At 31.1% G+C, this 24,368-nt stretch overlaps 1 protein-coding gene across 4 annotated transcripts in view; it reads left to right on the top strand.

The window, feature by feature from the left end:
* Positions 1-24,368, top strand: part of Dh44-R2 (Diuretic hormone 44 receptor 2) — a 114,951-nt gene that overhangs the window by 77,754 nt on the left and 12,829 nt on the right. For 3 of the 4 annotated variants that reach the window (XM_089704830.1, XM_089704833.1, XM_089704831.1), the window contains 5 exons: positions 17,357-17,936; positions 19,621-19,798; positions 20,355-20,448; positions 22,864-22,966; positions 23,794-23,874. In XM_089704830.1, coding sequence (XP_089560956.1) covers positions 17,768-17,936; positions 19,621-19,798; positions 20,355-20,448; positions 22,864-22,966; positions 23,794-23,874 — 625 coding nt within the window. In that variant the 5' untranslated portion in view covers positions 17,357-17,767. The remainder of the gene's footprint in view (positions 1-17,356; positions 17,937-19,620; positions 19,799-20,354; positions 20,449-22,863; positions 22,967-23,793; positions 23,875-24,368) is intronic. The other variant, XM_089704832.1, reaches the window with a different exon arrangement.

The raw sequence follows: 24,368 nt of genomic DNA on the forward strand, positions 1-24,368 counted from the left end.
TGCTTTTCCTCGAAATTAATTTTCCATTGAATAGTTTTCAATCTTTCGGTCAAAAGCGTTCAAAGAAACGGTTCCTTGCATAACATTCCTTTCCTTCATTCACCTGTACCTGGCTTTGCTTTGTACATCCAATATTTATTCATTAAGAAACTTCATAGAAATTGTTTAGATTCTTACGCTCTTCACATATAAATTAAATTCTGAAGAGATATTACAAAACATTTGTACAGAGATAAAGAAAATCTTATCTAGCTCAAACTTTTATATAAGCTTTCTTTTTGTGGTACATATACATAGCTAGGTTATGGCATAAGTATACACAACCAATATGTATGATATTTATTTATATGTAGTTTTCATACTATGTTTTATGCCAGTTTTACGGAATAGAAACTTTTGAACAATATCACGTCACTATAGTAAAATCAATATCAAAGCTTTTTATTAAATGTATATGAAAATGAAACTGGTTTCTAAAACAAAATGAAATTCATATTCCAGCTATCTCAAAAATGGACGGGACTCCAATTTCATTGAAGCTTCACTGTCATATAACTGATGTAAAAAGTAATAAAACTACATATTTATTTTTGTAAAAAACAATCAGAATAACTGTATAGACAGTTTTCGACATTATGAATATATATTTATCATTTGTCGTTGTTAATATGACAAAATTAAGAAGTTCAATCTAAATCAAGTAAATTAAATAACGAGAAAAAAATTGGTTGTCTGTAAAGTCGGTTTACTGACGATCATACTGACGATAGTTGAACTTGACAACGTCCGATTGTGCTTCTTTGTTGTTCGTTCCGCGCTCTCGCTCGCACTTCAAGCCTTACATGGAACGCCTCAGAGCGAGGTAACGCCGCATGAGTCATGTTTTTTCGTGCGTGCACGCGGCTCTATCGAATTATAAGACGTTGTCACGTCAAAAATAAACTCCAGTTTTCGTAGCAACGTAATCAACCAGGCTACTCACGACGTCTCAGATCTAATTTATACTCTATTTAAACGTCTTGTGACTTGCGCCATATATCAAGTATTATAAATTGCACTCTGTGTATTAACAGGAAGGAAAATATAAATCTTAATAGAAAAGTTAAAGTATAAACAATCTCCCTCATGATGTTATCCTTCTCGAACTTTAACTAAAGCTATGATAAGAAGTTACGCTGGTAAAGTTCTGAATCGTTATGGGGGCGCCAACGTAAATATTTTTAATGTAATTGCTCTTCATTTTCTCTTTGAGGAAAATTATACGTTTACTCATTTGGTGTATCACAATTATGATATAATAAATATCTCACATTAACATGCCAACATTATAACTTTTTGTAACATGCTTATTTTCGCCGTTTCATCAGCTTTGAAGAATTAATTATGCGTAACATTTTAATTGTCAAGCCACAAAAAGTCCTTTGTATTGACAATTAACATTTAATTTGATTACCACGTGAGTAATGATAAAATTACTAAAGTGTAGTTAGCAATATGCCACTGCTATTAAGTAATTGATTCATCAATTTATCAAAATATTAATACAGCAAAATTATTCAATCATGATCTGTTAATAATGAAATAAACAATTAACACAAAATTGTGGTATGATTTTGCCATATTTTGTGATTTTCTGACGTTAAAATGTTGTTGTTACCTATTTCTATGAGCACCTATAGCTATTCTTCAAATTTACACATTAAAGTCCGTGCAACAGTTCAGAGCTTTTAAAAAACAAAAATATACAAAATACCACACATTATAATCCAAATACCTTTTACTTGTAAGTACCTATTACCTTTAGGTACGTAAACGCACACTCATAGAAATATTTATAAACATTTCTAGAAATTACACAAAAAATCTAATTTCTCGTTAATTTTCAAAATAACATACATTTTTACGCAACAATTAAACAGTACCCATTGTAGCCCTTCTAAACAAATTCCCAGTGACGTCAAAGGCACGATGTTTATGTCAAAAGGTTAGACGCCAAGGTATAATTGAACTTCCAACATTCACAGGTTAGACTTTAAATTATAATCTTTTCATTCATTTTGTATACTTTTAACTTTAATAATTAACCGTATTCAAGTAATACGGTTAATTATTAAAGTTAAAATTTATGTTCCTTTATTTTTAACCCAGTTAAAACTAAATTGCTCAAATTAATATTAAAACAACTTAACCTAGAAGTCATATTCGTATAAAAATATGACAACATCTCAGTTACTTCCTAGACACATCACCCGGTTATAACCTATTGAATTGCATATTGCCATTTAAGATTATAGGTACTAGCTTACCGCCCGCGGCTTCGCCCGCTTTGTCTAAAACCTAATTAATTATATACTTAAACCTTCCTCTTGAATCACTCTATTTATTAAAAAAACCGCATCAAAATCCGTTGCGTAGTTTTAAAGATTTTTAAGCATACATAGGGATAGAGAAAGCGAATTTGTTTTACACTATGTAGTGATTAAATTGCATATTGTCATTTAAGATTAAACACATAAGCCACAAGGAAACGTAATAGATACCGGTTTTAAGATGTGTACTAACCAGCAAGCGGATAATCCCTCGCCGCCTGGAAGCACATAGATTAAATATCAAATACTAGTTCGCACGATAGCCACTCAACGCTAATGGCCTCTCTGACTAATCAAACGCACTAGAATAGAAGCTTTAAATGGAACTGTCAACAGTCTACAATACCTACACACTAATTAAAAAGCACCTGTGCCAGTTTTGGCGCACCAATTTAATTAAGTGGTTAGACTTAATTATAATTTAAAGATTTCCATTTTTATATTTATCGTCGCATATGTTAGTATATCTTCTTCCTTATAAAGCATTAAGGAGGTAAACTAGGATAATAGAAAAAAATTAAAAGAACATCATTAAAGTCAATACCAATGGCTAATGTTGAAGAAAAACCAAAAAGAAATCACTGGTATGTACACATGTTTTCTGGAAATAGAAAATCAAGCCGTGTCAAGCTCAGTGCAGGCAATCGACGTGTATTGTCCATGTGAATCAAGCCGCGATTGTTTGGAACTAAAAAATCTAGAAAATTACACGTCAGGAAGTAGGGCACATGGAAATGAAAAGACCAGTTACATAAAGATCGAAAGTGAAGGTTTCGCTGCTATTTCGAATGACTTTTTGTGCCGAATCAAAATGTAGGTAAATAAAACGGTTTTATTCGCTCTTGTACTACTTATACTTTTATTTGCCATTTTGTGCAACATGTGGATGTACTTCAAGGAATTTTGAACAGTTACTATAGGATCGTGGATTGAATATTGTGTTACGATTTGTAATGTATGTGATGGGTCATTGTTTAAAAGTTCTTGAAAATGCATAAACAGAATCAAGAATTTTATATAGGATTTTTTTTAGAATTTAGATTTTTTTTATTTTATTATGACGTTAAATAATGTTTAAAACAATATTTTATACATCTCCAATTTCTAAATTTCATACAATCGGTAACATCTACATTTTCAGTATACTGCCGTCTAACCGACGTATCTTTTTTTTATATAAAAATCTTAAACGCCTCGAACGTTTGTTAAACAGAGCCTGGCTTTGGTAATAAATTTTACAGCCAATAACAATAACAATAGCATTGGTTTTATTGCACTTCACGCTCGTCCTAGATATCTTTTTATACCAGAAGGTCGTTTCGTTTCTTTTAAATTAATTATTTATATTCTTGTTATAAAAGCTCAAGCGCTTCCTGTAATATTTTATTCATTGTAAAATGTATTTCTTTATTTTTCTTTGCTACTAATTATCGATGCAGACTACGACATTTGTGTATTGTTCAGTTTATAAGATTTGCAAAAATATGAAACCTACAAGACATGCAGCTTTTACGTGAATAAATCCTTCCATGTTGGATATACGTTTTTGCGGCAAATACTCGTGAAAAGCTGTTATCCAATTTTCCATATCTAAACCAGACCTCGATTTTATAAAAGGATACCTACGTATTTCTAGATATACAGGGTGTAATCGTTAAGTGTGCACAGGCGATTATTCCGTAACTATTACAGATATCAAAAAACTTTAAACTGATATCGAAAGTACTTAACCTAATGAGTAAAATGGCCAAAATAAATTTTTAAAAATAATACGAGAAATATCTATAAAATTAACTTTAAACCCTCCCATACATTTAGTATGAGATATGAATATCCCATGTACATGGGTTGATCCAAAAGAAATGATAATCAATATTAAACAAGGTCATTACAGTTAAAATAATTATGTATTTCTCTAGATAGTCTTCTAACTAGATAATATACTTCGATATTTTTTTTCCTTAACTTAGAAAAAAAAAACTTTGACTTCATCTACAAAAACCCCTCAAAATCGGCCATCACTTCGCTGTCGTCTTAAAATTTCTTGTATCGACGGTGTTTCTTGTGCCGAGGTAAGAGATAGAATTAACTAGGAGCTAGATCTTACAAACAGGGTGGGTGTTCAAGCATTTTCAATGCCGATTTTTGATTGGCAGCCATCGCAACTGACGCTTTGTGATCTGGTGCGTTGTCTTGGTGAACCAACATTCAAGACCGAAGTTTGCCATGTCTCTTTTTCTTACTAACCTACCCGCAATCTTTTAATTTGGTCTGTGTAGTAAGAGCCCTGTGTAGTAGTGGCTACCTTCTTAAAATATTCCACATTTCTTCAGCGTCCCAAAAAACTACGGCTTTAATCTATCCCACTAATTTTCATTTTGAAAATCTTCACCGTCACTTTGGAAGCTCGCATCCAGGCCATTGATTGTTTCTTGGTTTCAGCATAAACATGGTGAACCCAGGTAACGCCCATGGTCACAAATCGTGACAAAAAATTATCCTGATCTCATTAAAAATTTAGAAATTCACCCTCTAAATGTCGAATCGTTGTTTCTTCTTTTCGTCGGGAAACATTCTGGCTCGCACTGTTCACATTAAAATTAATGTTAATACTTGGAAACGTGGCCTGTAGATATAATTTTTTTGTGATAACTTAGTGATTACATGAGCAAGCATAAAACATTTATTTTATATTTTTATGTGCACAGGAAATACCCAATTATCATTACTTTTGGATCAACCTATACATTTAATATGAAAGATTTTAGCTTTTTTTTTGTTTTTTTTGGTTTTCTGCTTTAATTACTTCGCAAATTTGGAGGGAAATTCATTTAGAAACTGTAAATAGACCTCCTCATTGTATTGCACAATAAGGACGTCACTTCGAAAATCTACTATGAATACAAAATGTATGGGAAATAAATTGTATGGGAGCGTTTAATGTAACATTTTTGGTTATTTCTCGTTTTATTTTTAAAAATTTATTATGGCCATTTTACTCATTAGGTTAAGTACTTTCGATATCAGTTTAAAGTTTTTTGATATCTGCAATAGTTACGGAATAATCGCTTGTGCACACTTAACGATTACACCCTGTATACAATAAAATCTTGTTAGATACACCTAACACTACTAAATTCAACCATAAAACTGATTTTTTTACTTCATTGTTTTAGGTCTCCTGTAGATAAAGATAATTGTAAAAAAAATTGACCAAAATTCGTCGACTTTCATCATATTATTATTATAACCTGACTTATACTAAAAGCATCAAATCATGCACAATGTAAATAACACATCCCCACAGAATTACGTTAATTCACATAATTATATGAATAAGATTACATAAACTTCCTATTTAACGAGCTTCGTATTCGAATTTTCACCGAAGAACCCTGAAACATAATACTAGTCAATTTGAAACACCATTAGTTAATGGTGTTGGTGATTAACATAGCTGTAAAATTAGTGACTTGTAAAGAGCACTAAACTTTATGGTCGAAGTTCAAACGTATGGCATTACTGTAACTATTTTTTTATTTCTTTTGTTTTCAAATAACAATCGAAGAATAATTATTAAAGATATAACTGTATTCACTTATCTTCGTTGATACTACAAGAGACCCGCAGTATTCCGACAGTCGTTTTGCAGGGCCTTGTCGAAGTATCGAATTTGTCGGATTATAGGGTGCTGCCTAGAGATCCCCTTATAGTCCGGACGTTTTCACGCAAGAGTACCTTGTAATTCGACAAAAAAGAGTGGTTGCACTCCGGGAGTGCCGGCAGAAGTGAAAACTTGTTATTAACATTGAGCATGTTTGATATCCATCCGTCTTACGCTTTTTCGATCAGGTCACGTGTCCTGACGCGAGTTTAAGATTTTATACCCAACGCCGCTAAAGAAGTTTTCACTTCAATAACGGACATAATATAATAAGATATGATGTTATAGGTACATGTTATTCAGAAGTAGGTACAAATCATGCTTCATTGTGTATTTTGAAACAATATCTTCGAGTAGAGCACAATAGTGGTGGAACTTTTTTATGTACAAGTTGTACACTGTTCAATCATGCATGATCAACGTAAAAATTGTCAAAAAATAGGTATTGAGCAATTTTAGACATGTCGGATTACAAGGGGTTACGGATAGGCCAGTGGCCGGTGTATCGCGGGTCTACTGTATTAATTTAGTTTTGATGTTTTCTTAAAATATTATGTTAAAGTTAAACAAATCAATAGATACCGCAACTATTTTATTATGAAATTCTAATAAGTTTCAAAGTTTCTAACTAGATATTAAATTAATAGAAATATAATTTACGAATTCTTTAGATAGAAAATTGGTAATTAAAGGAAAATAAACCAACACCCGTTTAATTAATTTTCAAAACTAAACCTGAATAGCCGCAGGAAAAGATAATTTTGTGTGTCTTGTTTTCAACAAACAGTTCGTAACTTTAAATTGCCAAAATTTTGTTTAGTTATGTCTTAGTTATATATTGAATACTAGATTTATCATAATAGACAAACATAATATGTATTAATATTTTGTATAGTATGTCGTTGGATATTTTACTATACATATATATTTTCGACTAACTGATCCCGCGACTTCGCTCGCGTGTGTAGGTGCAAAACCAAATTCCTCAAAATAAATGATAACCAATTTATTGTCGAACAAAACTATATAATAAAAAAGCTTCGTCAAAATCCGTTCACTAGTTTTTTGCCTGATCCCAGACAACAGACAGTCTTCTACAATTTGATTACTTTGTCAAATTGATTGTCTGCGACTTTTCTAAAGGTGAAACGAATTAATATCTACGCTGATGTTATAAAGAGTTAAGATTTAATATTTTATTCCTTTGTTACGATTAAATTAAAAACTGCGAGAAGAATACCATACCATAAGGTTATATTATTTAATTGCGTTCTAGCCTAACATGACAGAACAAACAGCTACTTGCTAATTTATTTGTGAAAATGATGGACATATTAAGCCGCAAGCTATAGTTTGTAAATAATAATTATTTTAGATGTTAGTACAATATCCGTAGCGTAGGCGTAGACCCGGATGGAGGCGTAGACCAGACCGTAGGCGTAGAGCTTACCGTAGGCGTAAGCACAGCACAAAAGCAGGAACGTATGCTTTTATGTATTTCCTTTGATGTTTATTAAATTTTTTGTTGAAACAATAATTTAGTTTTAAAATAGCTGCTTCTCGTTATTTGTGCTGTATTTAATTCAACACTTAAATCCTCTTATATCTTTCTTCGTTTCAAACAACATTTTCCAGAAATATGCTTCTTATATTTATAGATACGTATATATATACGCCTAAATAGCACTTCTTTTAACTTAATATTTTCTAATAATGATCATTTAACCCACATAATCTGGCGCTTTAATAATGTTCCTATGCGTCACTGGCTTGGCATGTGTTCATAGTTTGAATATTGTCGACGATAAAGCATTAGGGTTATTTAATCCGTTTTGAATAACGAGGCGTTAATCCATAATTAATTTTACGGGAATTTACACTTCAATGTCTCAAGTCAACATAATATTATTACAGGGGAATATTATAAGTAAATGCCAAATTTTGTGGTAAAGAACTTCTACAGTTTCTTTTGAATAATTTTATCTTATACCTTTCTTTTTGTTTTGTATTTCTGCATTAAGACGTCTAAAATAAGAAAACAATATGTGAAATACTATTAAAAGTAATCGAAGTTATACATTACATATCCTGCTACAATACATTGAATCAATATGATATTTATTAGTTTTATAATTAATGAAATTTACATTCAACATCAATACAATGCATATTCTAACAATAGATGATTTCGTCATATGTACAATGTATTGTAAGTTAAAAGTTTTAAACCCCACACAGCACATTAAATATCGCTCGTATCCAGACGTAATAAGACGACATCAAAGCACTTTGCACAAGTAATATCGACGAGTTTCAATTGCTCATAGAATTGCTTGTACTTTATTAAATTTGCAATCAACATCTATTGACACCGCTGAGGACCGTGTATTGTGAGATAAAATTTAATTTCAATAATGGAAATTAGGGATGTAACGATACCGATACCGATACCGATATATCGGCCGATATAATCGGCAAGCCGATATATCGGTATCGCCGATAATAAAACAACCGATACCGATATCAAACAATTCAAAAAACCGCGCCCAATGAACGATGCGGGAGGCCGCCCGCGCGTGCGCACTTTGTTTTCTGAAAAAACTCTACCAATAGTAAACTTTTATTAGGTACTGATTGTATGTGTATTACTTAAAGTTTAACTGACTTTGTAAAATAATAATACTAAAATAAATGGTTTTGTTGTTTTTTGATTTGGCATTTTTATTTAAAAGAATACGATTAACAGTTGAGTCTCTGTTAAATGTTGGTAACTTTTTATGCATAATTCACATTTATTTTTCTACCAAGCCATCGATATCGGTATCGGTATCGGTATCGCCGATACAATACTACAAATATCGGTATCTGTATCGTATCGGCAAAATCATGTATCGTTACATCCCTAATGGAAATGAAATACAATGTTATAATAGATACCAAAAATACCTCTTGAAATCATATTGAAATTTTTAGAACGAAGTACTCGTTCAAGAATAGCAATAAGATTAAAACAAATTGATTTCATAACTTCATCTATTTCATTTGAAATTGTTTTTAAAGTGAAACTTTTATTACATCGTCTCAAACTTTTTGGTCTGTGTAGCGGATGTCGCCTACGTATCGCGGCTGCCGAGTAGGTATCTACTCGGCAGCCGACCGTCACGCGACATGCGCTACACAAAGCAGTGTTCGGAACCGTTCGAACAGTTTCACTTTTACCGTGGTTTCATAAAACCACACAACATTTTTATGAAAAAAAAAAGAGTTTTTCTAGATACAATTTATTATCAACTATTTTAATAGTAATAGACTAAACGTCACAAAGTTATCTACCTACGTTGTTAAAAGTTATTATTTAATTAAGCCCCTGCCAGATCCGATAGATTAAAATTATCCGTAACTGTCATCTTTGATCAAACAAACCATTTAAGCTATCAAAGCAGAGTCTAAACGGTATTCCGATTAAACTAAGTTTAGTAAGCTTCGCTTTAAAGTTTACACGGTTTGATGGTCAAACTAGTAACTTATCGTGATGGTATCTCACATCGCCTACAGAATATGGACTCTTAACGCGTCTATAAACTTTATATGGATGACTTGTATAACATTCATACACCTTCATTTCATTCCATGTACTACCAAGATGATCGATCTATTTCTATCATCAACTAAAAACTTTTTAAGCCCAGCTGCAAACTTGTACGTTGTCTTGACGTTACATAAAATTATAAATACTTTTAAATACGGCATTTAAATTTAACAAAATGTCCAGACATCACTCTTTTTCAAAAGCGATAACACCATATGCCTAATTTATACGAAAAATATATGTATAAAATCGTAATTCTATTTGTTCTTCTCTATGTTAAACATAAAAGCTACCTAGTATTTGTATTATTTCAACAAAGCGTCGTGATTACCTCATCCAAAATTACAGAAAATGTTACGGTCGCATCCATGAACGTAGCATATTTTTGGTTTGTTTAGCACCGAACATTCGGCGAAGGATTTCAAATAATTTACCATTGAAAGAATCACATCTTTCCTCTTTAAAATCTAAAAAAAATCTGTTGTAAAACTCTACTGAAAATATTATTTATGCATAAAGAGTTCATATTCAGTTCAGTTTCATTAGAGTTCATTAAAGCGACACTTTACTATAAGCAATTATATTTGAACAATTTCGGTCTTCCTTTGTATGACGCATATCTTCAAAGCTGATATTCCCATATTACATAACTTGTGAATCGGGTCCATATTTGGAGTGGTCTTGAAACTGTCACAATACGCTCGACTACTAAACTTATGCTATCGATACGAGTTCGCAACAAACTTTGCTCGTTTTGAACGTTATGAAACTTTTTTATCTTTTTGCTTGCACATTGAACATTTTTTGTTTATGTCTATGAGAGACATTTCTATCTATTAATGCTTCTTATGTTATTATTCTGTTGTTGTAATAAAGGGGAGGCAAATGCAAAATATTCGAATGAATTGATCAAGATAGAGGTTATCAATGGAATTGTAAATTATAAACAAGGCGCCTTGTCTTTAATTATGAGGTATTATATTTGAAATAGCGGGATAAGAATTTAATTTAACTGATATTCCACGAAATTAAGCATCCAATAGATCAAGTTCGTGGTGATGTTTGACAAAATTGTTCTTACCAAGCAAACTTCCATTAACTAAAATAATTGAATATAATAAATCATTCTGACATGCCGTTCAATATCGTTCAGTGAAAAGAAAAGATAATAATTTCCTAGAATAGCCATAAGGGTACAAGCCACAAAAACTTGTCATACGATGTGATGACATTTCCACTCAAGGATATATAAAATATTTCTTATACGACCACAGTACTTGGTTTTCAATTATTTTTTGACACGGGTACTCATGAATACTTAATGTATTTCGTATACGAATAATACAATAACCTTCTAAATAAAATAGGCGAATAAAAAATACACGTATTGCTACATACTGGTAGTATTATATTATCTGTGATATAGATACAAATTGAGGACCTTTATGTTTTATTTGGACGTCTCATCTAGAAATAAATTAAGCCTGAGAACATTTCAAGAATAAGCTGCGTCCTTACAAGTACTATACCTGAAATATAGAAAGCTCCTCCTTATGGTATTTACAAACAATAGTAACTGAGTAGTCAGTGGTAGTAAAAAGCAAGATCTCAGTTTTAATACGCGCGCCTTAGATAAATAAAAATTCCTAGGAATGCACTTTGAAATGCGTTTTTCCTTTCTATATAGAAATATTTGAAAACAAAAAAACATAAAAGTTTATAATGTAAATATGCAGAAGGAAGGCTATATAGTTAATTAAAATCAAATTAGAGATACAGTACTGCTAATTCTCAACTTAAGTGTAAACAAAAGGCGAGTACCCGCAGAAAAGTCCTCTGTAATTGGATTTTTCACAATTAAAATGTTAGCCAGTTACTGAGGCAGCCGCATTGTCCTTATACGGACGGTGATAATTACAATTTTATTCACTACGCCATTTAAATTGAAGAATTATTTGTCAATTTTCAAACAATTAAGATTATTCAATTGTTTGCTTCTTTGTCGAAAACTTAATAACTATGTAATCAAAATGGTTTTTTGACAACGGAGTACAGAAATTATTTAAACAAGTTTAATCCTTCGGTCCTTATTTACCGTATAATCCTTACTACTTAGAAACCTGTCCCGGGATCGCCTGTAGTACAGATTGTAGAGCACTCAGGAATCACATACATTATATATTTTCCAGCTATCAAAGAAATTTTGAAGTCGTTCCAGTAGCATCTGAGACGGGAGCGTTCAAGAAAACAAACAAATTCTTTAACCAGACTTGCCAATAGCTTAGATTATTATTATTTTTTTTATTTAAATTAAAATCAGTAGATACTGTTGGTTTGGTTGGTACCAAATAATGAGACAATTTGCCTATAATAACAAGGTATAAGTAATAAATATCTACATTTAACGGACGTTAGTTTTATACATTGTTATTACTTACTTCAAAGTTCTTAACATAGAATCTGCAGTAAACTGATAAGGAACTCAGTAACCAGTTGATAGTTTAATGGCTCCTTACTTTGAGTGCTTTCGCTAAATAAACATCGTTAGGGCATTGAGAAGTACTTTAAACAAGCACTTAGGTTTTAGCTTATGGCAACAATTTGAGCAATAATAACAAACATTACCGTTCAAAGTTATCCTTTCAGAGAACAGCGATTGTAGTATAATAATTTTAGAAACTATCAAATGAAATAAATTGAAAATTAATAATTAATATGTCATGATACTGAATACAATTTTACAATTATATACAATAATTAGATATTATAATAATATCTATGCAAATTTATCAATATTTCTCAAAATATAACGTATAAGAAGAAGTAGACTTCTGGCTTGGTATAGCAAATTATTACACTAAAATTTTTATCGATAAATCAATATTGGGAAATAAACTAAATACACAAAATCGAAACAAACTCTGCTAATCGGTTTGATGTTTTACTTATCCGTTCATACAAATGTAAATAAAAGCAAAAACAAATAGAAGCACTGTCAGAATTTATGCAGGATTGTACGTTTTATTTTCCCATTGACATTCGATATGGGATTATCGTTTCTTTCTTTCCGATTTTTAAAGGTATTCTTTCTCTAGGAAACGTTTATAAACAAGGCACAGTAAATAACAAAGAAATATTCAAGTAGGTAACATACTTTCTCATTGAATATTCTCATCATATTTTATGAAACTTGGGCGCTATCCCTTTCCAGTTATTTAGATTTACATATTAGTAAATCGCTATTTGTCTATGTTGGCTTCTCTTACATTTATAATGTGGTATGAAATTGTTTTTTTGCGTAGGTTTGACTTATTATAATGTGTGTTATTTCACATACATTTCAAAGTCAATCTTAAGTAAAGATACTAACAACAAGATGATGCTGATGATGATAATGGGTCAAAATTTATAGAAATCCGGTGCTAAGACCTAACGCTAAGACCAACAGGAGCAGATCGATGCGAGTAAAACCGCGGGGCACAGCACAGCAAGAAACAAATCATAGAATTAAATCCGGCAAAAAAAACTTTCATACAAGTTCCAAATATTAGGTCACGCTTTAAAACTTGCTTGTAATTCTTGTAAACGATATACTTTCATTATAGTTTAATGAAGACGTCAGTATCGGCTTCAAGTGATCAAACATTATTAATGGATAAAGTTTGACAGTCTCCATAAAATCCACTAACGTTAGACTATAAAAATAGCCATAATTGTATAGATATTGGTTATAACTACATTTGTACCGACTAGTCATATTCGTAGACGATGTTTAAATGCACTCATTAGTCATTAGTCCATTACTAAACTATAATAAATAAACACTAAAAACCAAAATGAGGTCACAGGGGTAAGACCTTCAGATTTATACAGTTATACTAGAATAATATTATATTATCTATAGTATTTTCAACAAATTATGAAAACAGTAATACTCATATAAATACTTATATATATTATGATGTTGAAGTAATAAAAATATTAATCTTACATATACGTCATGTATTGTCCCAAAATAGCCAAATGAATAAGAAAGATCGTAGGGAATTTGAAAGATTTCAATTTTTATGGTCTTTTCATCGGCAATTTCTCGGAAACAGCGTACAATAAAAACCATTCGCTTTTACTTTCAAGCTCCCGCTAACCAAATTAGCCTGCGTTTTAAATAAAGCCACTGAAACGAGTCCTTTCTATTGTACTTTTTATGTTTGCCTTTTTATTACATTTTTTAATTGAAATAAACAAGCCTGTTTGATTTTCCTTCAAAAATATTAAATACAATCAACGTGCGACATATTAAGGTAGCCAGTACTTTTTAATAAAACATCTTACATAGTTAATGAATACCTATATATTTTACCTGCAAATCTTTGTTTTATTTAACCTTTGCTCATCCATCATATTATTTACATAATATTTGTAGAAATAAGCGTTTATTTATAGTCACGTTCCACGGACTTACTTAGACTCATTCCATGAATAACATAGGTAGGTATGTTTTGCAATAAAAACAATCGTAAATATATACAAAACAGTTAACGTTATATCTATAATATTCTTTTGAAAGTCTCTGAAATTAAACCACTTTTAAACTGATACTTGTTTTTGAGAAAAAGTTGAAACCTTAAATTTCGCCGCTTTCGAGTTTTGCTGATTACATAATTAATTAACAGTCCATTTCCATCTCCGTTTAAAATCAAAGCAATGTCCTCTAGAATTAAGCACCAAGGACACATAAATTAGAGAGCATTACTGAGTAAACATGCGATATATTAAAGCTTAGCGAAATAATTAGTTCAGCAAATATTGACATCGTAACAAGTTTCAAGACACCCTTGACCGTTCCCTAATTAATTACAACGTTCACGGTTTTGTCACACGAGTTTAACATGCTGAAAATAACTTCTATTTATTAAAGATTAATGCCTTTCACGTTAATTAAAACGTATGCCTAGAGTTTGTTTCTTCGCCCTAATCTTGTTTAGATCTGAAATATTTTTAATGTGCTTATTATTCATCTGATATAGTAAGTAGTTTATTGTTATTACGCAATAATGTACTTATTGTATGTATTATAGGCTCAAATTAATTGAGGGAAACTGCACTGACTACTGAGTATGCTATGCACTCATTATAATGATCGATATTTTTGGACAAACTATGTCATTTCTCATTTTTTTTGCTATTTATCTTTTACGTCTACTAAGTTTCATTAAGTATTTTAGAATGACTATATTTTCACAATCATATTTTTAAATATATAGTTTCATACCTTAATTTATATGCATCATAATAATAGAGTATACATTGAGACGTTATCGTGACATTTTTATAGGTAATATAAAGAAAACATTTGCTTCTTACGAAATTGAAATACAGTTATATGAATGAGGTCATTGATATTACGTAAAAATAAACATCTACCTTAGTAAGAAAATATCAGATATTTTAACAGTTTTTAACTTTTTAGGGGTGACTCTATTACTTTTATTAAATCACATATTGTATAAACTATAAAGTTAAGATAAATTATATATGATATTTTGTATCAATATTATTTGAATAAGAAAAGAATAAAAGAATAAAATACATTTATTAGGATCACCAAAGTACCACCACCACATAAAAAAACAATAACAAAAGCACTCTTAAAGACTATAGAAAATAAACAGGGATAAAAAAAAGAAAAAATTAAGAGCTAAAAATCTATTATAAATATTTGTGTGGCGACTGGTGACCTAAAGGGTAAGGCCACTCAGCATATGCTACGCCGCACCACGGTCGGCATAGCGCTGGTTTTCAGGGCCCAACCAGACAACAGACGCTTAAGTCTAAAGTGTCCCGAATAATAAAATATAGTAAAATAACATAAAATAAAATGAAATACAATAAAACAAACTAGAAAAATTTAAATTAATAAGTAAGTGTTTTTACTATTTATATAATATTAAAATCTACAAATTAATGAAATAAACATCAATACCTATATTACATAAATAAATAATGATAAATTATATTACATATATATATTGAATGCATATTATATACAACGCAACTAAGGCTTCCCGACGAATTCGCTAATGAGGTGTGTTTTATACTTATACTTAAAAGAGTGTTTGGAAATCGACTCACGTAGCGGCGGCGGAAGGTTATTCCAACACTTAGTTGCGTTGTATACAAAACTGCCTCTAAAAGCGGTTGTGTGGTATCTTGGCATAACCAACATGAATGTGGATGCTCTTGTGAAGTGCGAGCCATTTCTCTCACCAACCCATCTAAGCTTACTATGCAGGTATTTAGGTATTTGAGACGTCACCACCTCAAAAAGCATCACAGCAAAGTGAAGGCGCCTGCGTCGTTCCATGTTGAGCATTTTTGCTTCGATTAGATATGGTGTAACATGATCTCTTGCAGGTATGTCCCAACAGAACCGAGCACACGCGTTCTGAACCCGCTGTATTGCATTCCTGGTCCTTGCAAGCAACATTGCACTGTACATGGTATCTCCGAAATTAAATTTCGATAGAATTAGTGCCTCACAGAGCCTTATACGTAAGGGTGTGGTAATGTAGTTCCTGATGCGATAAAGTAGCTTTAACCTGTAGAAGCAATTCGATATAGTAGCTTGGAAGTGTTTTTCAAACCTGAGATGCTCATCGAAAACGATCCCGAGATTTCGAGCTTCGACGACCCGCTCTACAGCTTGACCATCAATGTTTAATATCGGATTGAATTCAATGACTTTTCCGACCGACCTCGGTGTTCCCAAAACCATGAATTTGGTCTTTGCTGGATTAAGAACAAGTGAATTTTTCTCCGACCATTTCGATATACGCGCCAGGTCTGAGTTTAGTTCAGCAATGGCATCAGGAGTTTGAGACGGATGGAATGAGATGGAATTTGGTATCATATTTATGTTATGCACATTTTGTAATAAACTTTTGTGGTTGCATCATCTTTTTATTATTTCAGTGGCATTTTTAAGATTATTCAGTAGAGTTAATAATTGTTATTTTCGAACAAAGTCCAATCGTTTGTTTTGTCGATGTAAGTAAATAACAACCAATTTAAAAGGTAAATTACTTGGGATCGTAATAAATTTGAGGTTGCTCAGCCTTTTATTTTGTACGCTATTATTGATCTGTTATAAGCTTCTTATTTTTGTATTCTGAAATAACTTTTCGGTTTTATTATTCAATAATATAAAAATCTATCTGAATCATTCCAGTGAGGTAGGTACTGTAAATTGTAATTAACTACAGCTTTATAATTTACTTATCTTAAAGACAACATTTAAATCTAAAATTGAAATGTTACAACATCTTTCAAAACTTTGTTCAAAAAATGTTAAAACGACTTTCAAATACCTTTAATAAAATACGTCATAAAGAAGACTTTCATATTTCCGGCTCGAATCAGTCGTATTCAAATAACTCTAAAAGGTTCAAATGTTCAATGTATCCGGAACCAATCAACAGCAGATGTTTCAAAGGCCTATAGATCTTTTGCTTACCCTCGAGTAGTCGTAAAGCCTTCACAAAAGTATTGAAAGAAAGTGTAAAGGCGTAATACTGCAAAATCTACTATACGTAACACAACCTGCATAATTATTTTTACTTCATTGTACTATACGCACCTGTGTATACTGTATATCTTAGCACCAACGTATCTGAAAGTCAAATACAATTTACTTGTCTTATCTAAAGAAAACATAACCAATGTCTTTTTTTACAGGTTAAGCGGACAAGTTGGAAGGCAATTACAGAAAAATACGAGTTCCTTGCACGATACACAAATACTCTTATAGACTGCCGATGTTTGCTCTAGGAGCCTTATCATTTGATAAGTTAGAACACAAGCCGCGTGTAAACAACCTTATCATGCCAACGTTCTTGCCGGAGACGCGAAATTGTCCCGCAGAATCTGTTGCATGCCGCCGCGACGTACAGAATACTTAAGTATTTCTTTCCATTTTAAACTTTCGTAATGGAACAGGAAGTTTGCATAAAAGACGGCTAGATCGGAGAAGTGATAGTGTAAACGCAACCAAAGGGAATACCGAAGTAACCTCGAGTGATTTCTAGTCGGAAGTTGTAGAAGTGCATCAAACTGGAGGACCTACAGACTTTGGAGAGCGCTGAGGGCATGGGCGAGAACGCCAGTGAGGAATGCCTTGCGAAAAATCACAATTTATCAGCAAACTTTTGCCCAGCATATTACGATGGACTGTTATGCTGGGACCCCACACCCTGGAACACTTTGGCTATCAAAAAATGCTTTAGCGAGTTCCATGGCGTCCAATATGATGATACTCGTAAGTCTACTTTCCCACCATTATATATTTTAATTAGTAGCGTGGATACAGTTAGCTGTTTGTTTTAATTATCCAATATCCCCCTGCTCAGTAGGCTTCATAAATAAATAATGTAAGATAGCATACATTAATTAATACCACATTTACTATTTTAAAGATAAAAATATGCATACACTAGCCTTATCTTTATCTCCCCTTCGACAAACAACTCTTTTTACAAAATTGCAGATTTTCTAAAGGAAACCTATATCAATCTTTTTTTTTATAAAGTGCCAAAGAACCAACGTTAAAATAAGATTCTGCTTACGTCACATATAAACATTACGTATGACTCCGCTAAATCCATAAGATTAAGAGAAAATAAAAGCTTAATAACAACTTCTGTTCTTAAAATTCTTATGATAATGAAATATTCTTATTACTTCTTGTTAAATTCCTGTTCATAGAGCTCAATATCTTTAAAGTTGTTCCTCGCTGCTCTTTAGAGAAAAACATTCTGGTAGTCTAATCCGACAATCTTTATCAGCAATCTCGATGAATAGTTAAAATATTTGTTACCTCGTAAAATTAAATGAACCGCCTTACAAACTTATTATATTTCCTATCAAAGCATAAAAGTTTTTACCCTCAAACAAGATAAGGCTAACAAGGTTTTTGCCAAAACAAGTTCAAATTTATTAATCCATCAACAAAGTCTGGGATAAACGTTAAGGCGACTTTGATTTTTAAGGAATTTTTGGTTTTGTTTACTTCGCCGCAAAAAAACTTTTAACTTAGACGACATTGAATATTTTATGAATGTCGCCGCAATCAAGTCTTAACTTTTGTTTGCAAAACAAAAAGGCTTTGTTTCAAAATAGGTTTTGTTTTCAAGTGAAATCTTTAGTTTATTATTTAGTTTAAACCAGAGACTTGTGAATACAAATAGGTGTGACTGTGGCTTCATTTTATTAATTACATTTTAATTCCTTTCATTTAACTTTATCAAAGTAGTTTATACAAAGTCTAACATCTATTTATTACTTGTACTGACTATGACTAATTACTTTCATAAATAAATTGCTCAGAATATTTTTAATGAAGTTGCTTTATTTTGGTTAAAAAATTATACCTTAATTATTATTACATATACCTTGAAATACATGAATATAATAACCACAATAAAGAATAAATTGTTAATGTCAATATTCATAAATTTATGGAAATTTGCTAGACATTTCTCGTTTGTATGTAAAGTCAGATATCGGAGCACGTTCATCGTACGTTCATAAAAGAAATTGTATACTATTCTATAATAGAAAAGAGTCATTATGGTCGTTTAGTTTAGGAGCAAAGTCTTTTTATGTTAACTGCTTTCAATTTTGTTATACATAATGATGTCCCAATAGAAAAATATTACTTTTTATTTATTGTTGATAGAGAGATTTTTTTTCTTGAAACTCTTTCATCTTGCAAGTAGGTCATGTAATTCATTCCCATCTAAATGTGTATAAATCAATTATAAATTTCTTTAAGCTTCATTTTAATAATCCTTACTGATCCATATCAATCCTTGTGACGTTATCTATGGTTCATTGTTTCAATAAACGTCAGTACCGTACAAACTGGCTACAGTCTACACCAAAACATTATTGCACGTTAAACCAGTACAAGCTCTTAGCCTACTAATCCCGTCGTTTCACAGAGAACGCCACGCGTCTATGCTTGGAAGGTGAATGGCATAATTATTCCAACTACGTGAACTGCACGGAACGAATCGCCAACGTTTCGCCGACAGACGTCGCAAGTCTAATCTACCTCACGGGCTATTCGCTCAGTCTCGCCGTGCTGTCTTTGGCTGTCTTCGTGTTCTTATACTTCAAGTAAGTTCTATTTTAACAGGAACTTTTTCGAGGCATTGAAATGCTGGCTGGCAACAAAATTTTATTTTTTATCTGTGAAGAATCGAACGTTCGAAATTCGATTTTAATGACTAGTATTCGAATGTACGTAATCAAGATTTGGATTAAAATTAATTTAACAATGGAATAAAAAATATTAAGTTTAGTTGAAATAGACATTATAAATGAGATACAAAAGTTTCACAATACGTAGATTTTAAGGGTTACTGATAAGTATTTGATACATCGTAAAAAGAATATAGAGGTAGATAAGATGTGTTATACAAGGAATTTTAATTGTCAACAAATCTTACGCTATGTGATATAATATTATGTATTGTGTACTCATCTCTAATCGCCTTTACGAATTTCGACTGTATAGGTACTTACATTCATACCAACAAATTTTTAAAATAAAGATATCTTGAATGAAATATGAAATATGGATATTATTTTTAAAAATGAAGAAGATTTTTCATTTTCCCTATTTCATTCATTCGTGTACGAGAAATTTATATTACTTACGTTCTTTTTACAGGGACCTCAGATGTCTTCGAAATACAATACACACAAATTTAATGTCCACATATATTTTAGCAGCTTGTAGTTGGATGTTAAACTTAGCTTTACAAGTAAGTATTTTTATTGAAATATATCAAACTATGAATTAAATCCATTCAAAAATAACATTTACTTCAGCGAATGTATAAAAAAATGTACAGTAATTGACTCTAACATTATAATAATGTTGTATTTACATACCAAATAGCCTAATGATATGCTAAAACGCTATTGTTTCAATCATTTATTTGTTATCTTATTACTTTGAAAACATTCTTAAGCTGTTTATAATGAAATAAAGAGCGTTTGTATTGAAAATGTAAGAAACAAATCGTCAATAGGTAATATAGTTTTAACGATCGAATACATTATCGTTAGGAATATTCTCATGCAAAGTACTCATAATTTATGTATTCTAACATTATGTTTAAAAATATTTCTAGACTTGAAAATGTAATAAAATATTATAAAATGAATTAAATACAGGGTGGCCCGTTTATAGTGGTCCAAAAATTTTTTTCAGCTTGAGAGCATCATGAGTAATCATTTAAAACAAACTTTAGTTAAGCAAAAACTTATGGTTTAGAAATTATGAATGTTTTTATAAATAATCCGGAGTTTCAATATTTTTGACACAAAACCACTCTGTTATGAAAACTACTGGACCGAATTGAATGAAATTTGGTATAGGTATAGCGCAATAACCTACCTATCGCACTATAGGCTCATCTTGTGTAAATAATTAGACTGCATTTTTTTATTTTAACTTTTTCTGTAGTTTTTTGAATTTCTCGGCAAAATATGGATTTTTCGAAAAAATCCTGTGAAAAAAAAATGTACCACCAAGGTTTTGCTGGTACTGCTAAAAACTACCTTAACATAGGGTTATTCTTTATACAAAAAATCATAGTTGTCCTTCGATTGTAACACCTTCAAAAACAACATCATGTACATTTACACATGAAAATCGAAAAATTACGAAATTTACCATAATTTAATTTTAATCATTTGGAACGGCCAATTTTTGATTAAAGAACCATTTATTGCCATAAAAGTCATTACAAATCAGTATTCACATGGCTATAAAACTTAAAATGAATGAAATAAAATTTTAACCTGCCAGACAAAATAACTTAACTTTATTCTAATGTCAATTTATTGAGTTTTTTTTTGTTATTTAGTTTTTATGTTTAAATCTTAATAAAAGGTTTGGAGAATTAATAAAACAAAATAAATATTAATTAACATATTGTTTATTTTTTACAAAAGGTTTTCAAAATGCCGTCCGTTTTTCGCTAAACATAATCTGCATCTGCGTAAGAAATTTCTTCGCAGCCTATTAAATGGCTGCCGGCTTTCTTTAATGGCTGTTATATCCACTTGAATTTTTAGGTATGAACCTATGGTAATAAATGGTATAATATCATAAATTGGTATACAAATGTAAATATGTATAATGAATTTATGGTTATTTATAGGCATAAATTCAAATGGCTATAACAGCTATTAAAGAAAGCCGGCAGCCATTTAATAGGCTGCGAAGAAATTTCTTACGCAGATGCATATTATGTTTAGCGAAAGGCGGACGGCATTTCGAAAACCTTTTGTAAAAAATAAACAATATGTTAATTATTATTTACGTTGTTTTATTGATTCTCCAAACCTTTTAATAAGATTTAAACATAAAAACTAAATAACAAAAAAAAACTCAATAAATTGGCATTAGAATAAAGTTAAGTTATTTTGTCTGGCAGGTTAAAATTTTATTTCATTCATTTTAAGTTTTATAGCCATGTGAATACTGATTTGTAATGACTTTTATGGCAATAAATGGTTCTTTAATCAAAAATTGGCTGTTCCAAATGATTAAAATTAAATTATGGTAAATTTCGTAATTTTTCGATTTTCATGTGTTAATGTACATGATGTTGTTTTTGAAGATGTTACAATCGAAGGACAACTATGATTTTTTTGTTGTATAAAGAATAACCCTATGTTAAGGTAGTTTTTAGCAGTACCAGCAAAACCTTGGTGGTACATTTTTTTTTCACAGGATTTTTTCGAAAAATCCATATTTTGCCGAGAAATTCAAAAAACTACAGAAAAAGTTAAAATAAAAAAATGCAGTCTAATTATTTACACAAGATGAGCCTATAGTGCGATAGGTAGGTTATTGCGCTATACCTATACCAAATTTCATTCAATTCGGTCCAGTAGTTTTCATAACAGAGTGGTTTTGTGTCAAAAATATTGAAACTCCGGATTATTTATAAAAAAATTCATAATTTCTAAACCATAAGTTTTCGCTTAGCTAAAGTTTGTTTTAAATGATTACTCATGATGCTCTCAAGCTGAAAAAAATTTTTGGACCACTATAAACGGGCCACCCTGTATAAATAAATCGTTTAAAATTCGTTAAAAAATATTTAATTTCTTGCTTGCTTGCTTTATTCTCTCAAAAGAATAATGATGCTTATTTCTTCTAGAATTGGTCTGATGAGGCGCATTCAGACCAAACCTCGTGTATGATTCTTGTGATTTTCATGCACTACTTCTACCTCACGAATTTTTTTTGGATGCTTGTTGAAGGTAAGTTATTTTTCTTGTTATCTTATAATAATTATAAACTGATTATTTTGAAATGAATGTATTGTAACGAATTTTTGCTCATTTTTTGTTGGTTGTCCACCATGTTATATATTTTTTGTGTATTTTTTATTTGCTAATTCAACGATGTACACAGCTGCTAATTGTCCTTAATAAATAAATGAAATAATAAATAAATTCAAATATATTACTTTACAAAAGCTAATGATTGCAAAGTCCACGTTTAAATTATCTCTTGTTATCTTGTATGTATTATCTGTTGCTCTTTAATGAGGTTTTCATCAGAACAAGATTGCAAAATTTACATAGAATACGACAATAGAAACCATCGAGACCTCAAGACCTTTACAAAATTTAAGCTCTACTTACTATAAGCTGTTTAGTTCAACTCGTCGAAACTATGAACAGATTTCGTTACTACATTATATTAACCTTGACTATGGTTATTTTGTAATAGCTCTGTGATAAAAATACATTTTAATGAATATTTTAATAGAGCTTAAATTTCCTTTTTAAATAAAAAAAATTATTGAAGCGAAACGTCTTTAGGTGCGTTGAGAGTAAAATTTCAAGGTCGCGCCATGGCAATACCGTCACATCATGGAGCAAATCGACGATTTGGGTATCTTTGAATCTTGCCAAAGAAGTTTCACTTCTGACACGTGTGCTCGGCACACACGCTCTTTTTTATTTCATAACAACCCTTTTTTGTACATTAAAGCAATTATTTCAGTTTTTCGGTACGCTCTTGTGCTATTCGCATTTCTCTGTATGAAATTAGAAACTAATGTATTTATGTATTCCCGCAGGACTCTACTTATATATGCTGGTTGTAGAAACTTTTACAGCTGAAAATATAAAGCTGAAAGTGTACACGACCATTGGTTGGGGTAAGTTATTAATATTTATTTATACTGCACAAATTTCGAAGTCCTACAACAACAATATTATGTTATGAAAGGAGTATGACATTTACGATATTCAACACAATTCTTTACGCTCATTAGAAAACATTTGAAGCAATAGTAGGTATCTATTTTCTTATGTTTCATATTAAGCGAGTATTATACTTTTAGAAATTGTATTCATACAATTATTTTACCCGATGTTTGGAACACTTTACACGCTAATAATATAGACAATAAATCGCATATAAAATCTGCTAAAAAGTCTTTAATTTCTGTGTAGGTATATAAGCAATTTCAGTGTCAGACAAAATAATCTTGCAAACAGAGACAGAAATAAGATTCAATTAACTGATACTTCCTTGAAACTATAACCTATAAATTAAAGCTAAGTACAGCTAACTGCGGTGAATGCAGGCATCGGTCCGTGATTAAACCACGCTGCGGTCGGACCAATATCCACGAGTGAATCTAATTTA

Source organism: Colias philodice, chromosome 16 (genome assembly GCF_061535455.1).
Source record: "Colias philodice isolate Cphi_HAF_F1 chromosome 16, ilColPhil1 Martin Lab GWU primary, whole genome shotgun sequence".
Classification (NCBI taxonomy): Eukaryota; Metazoa; Arthropoda; class Insecta; order Lepidoptera; family Pieridae; genus Colias; species Colias philodice.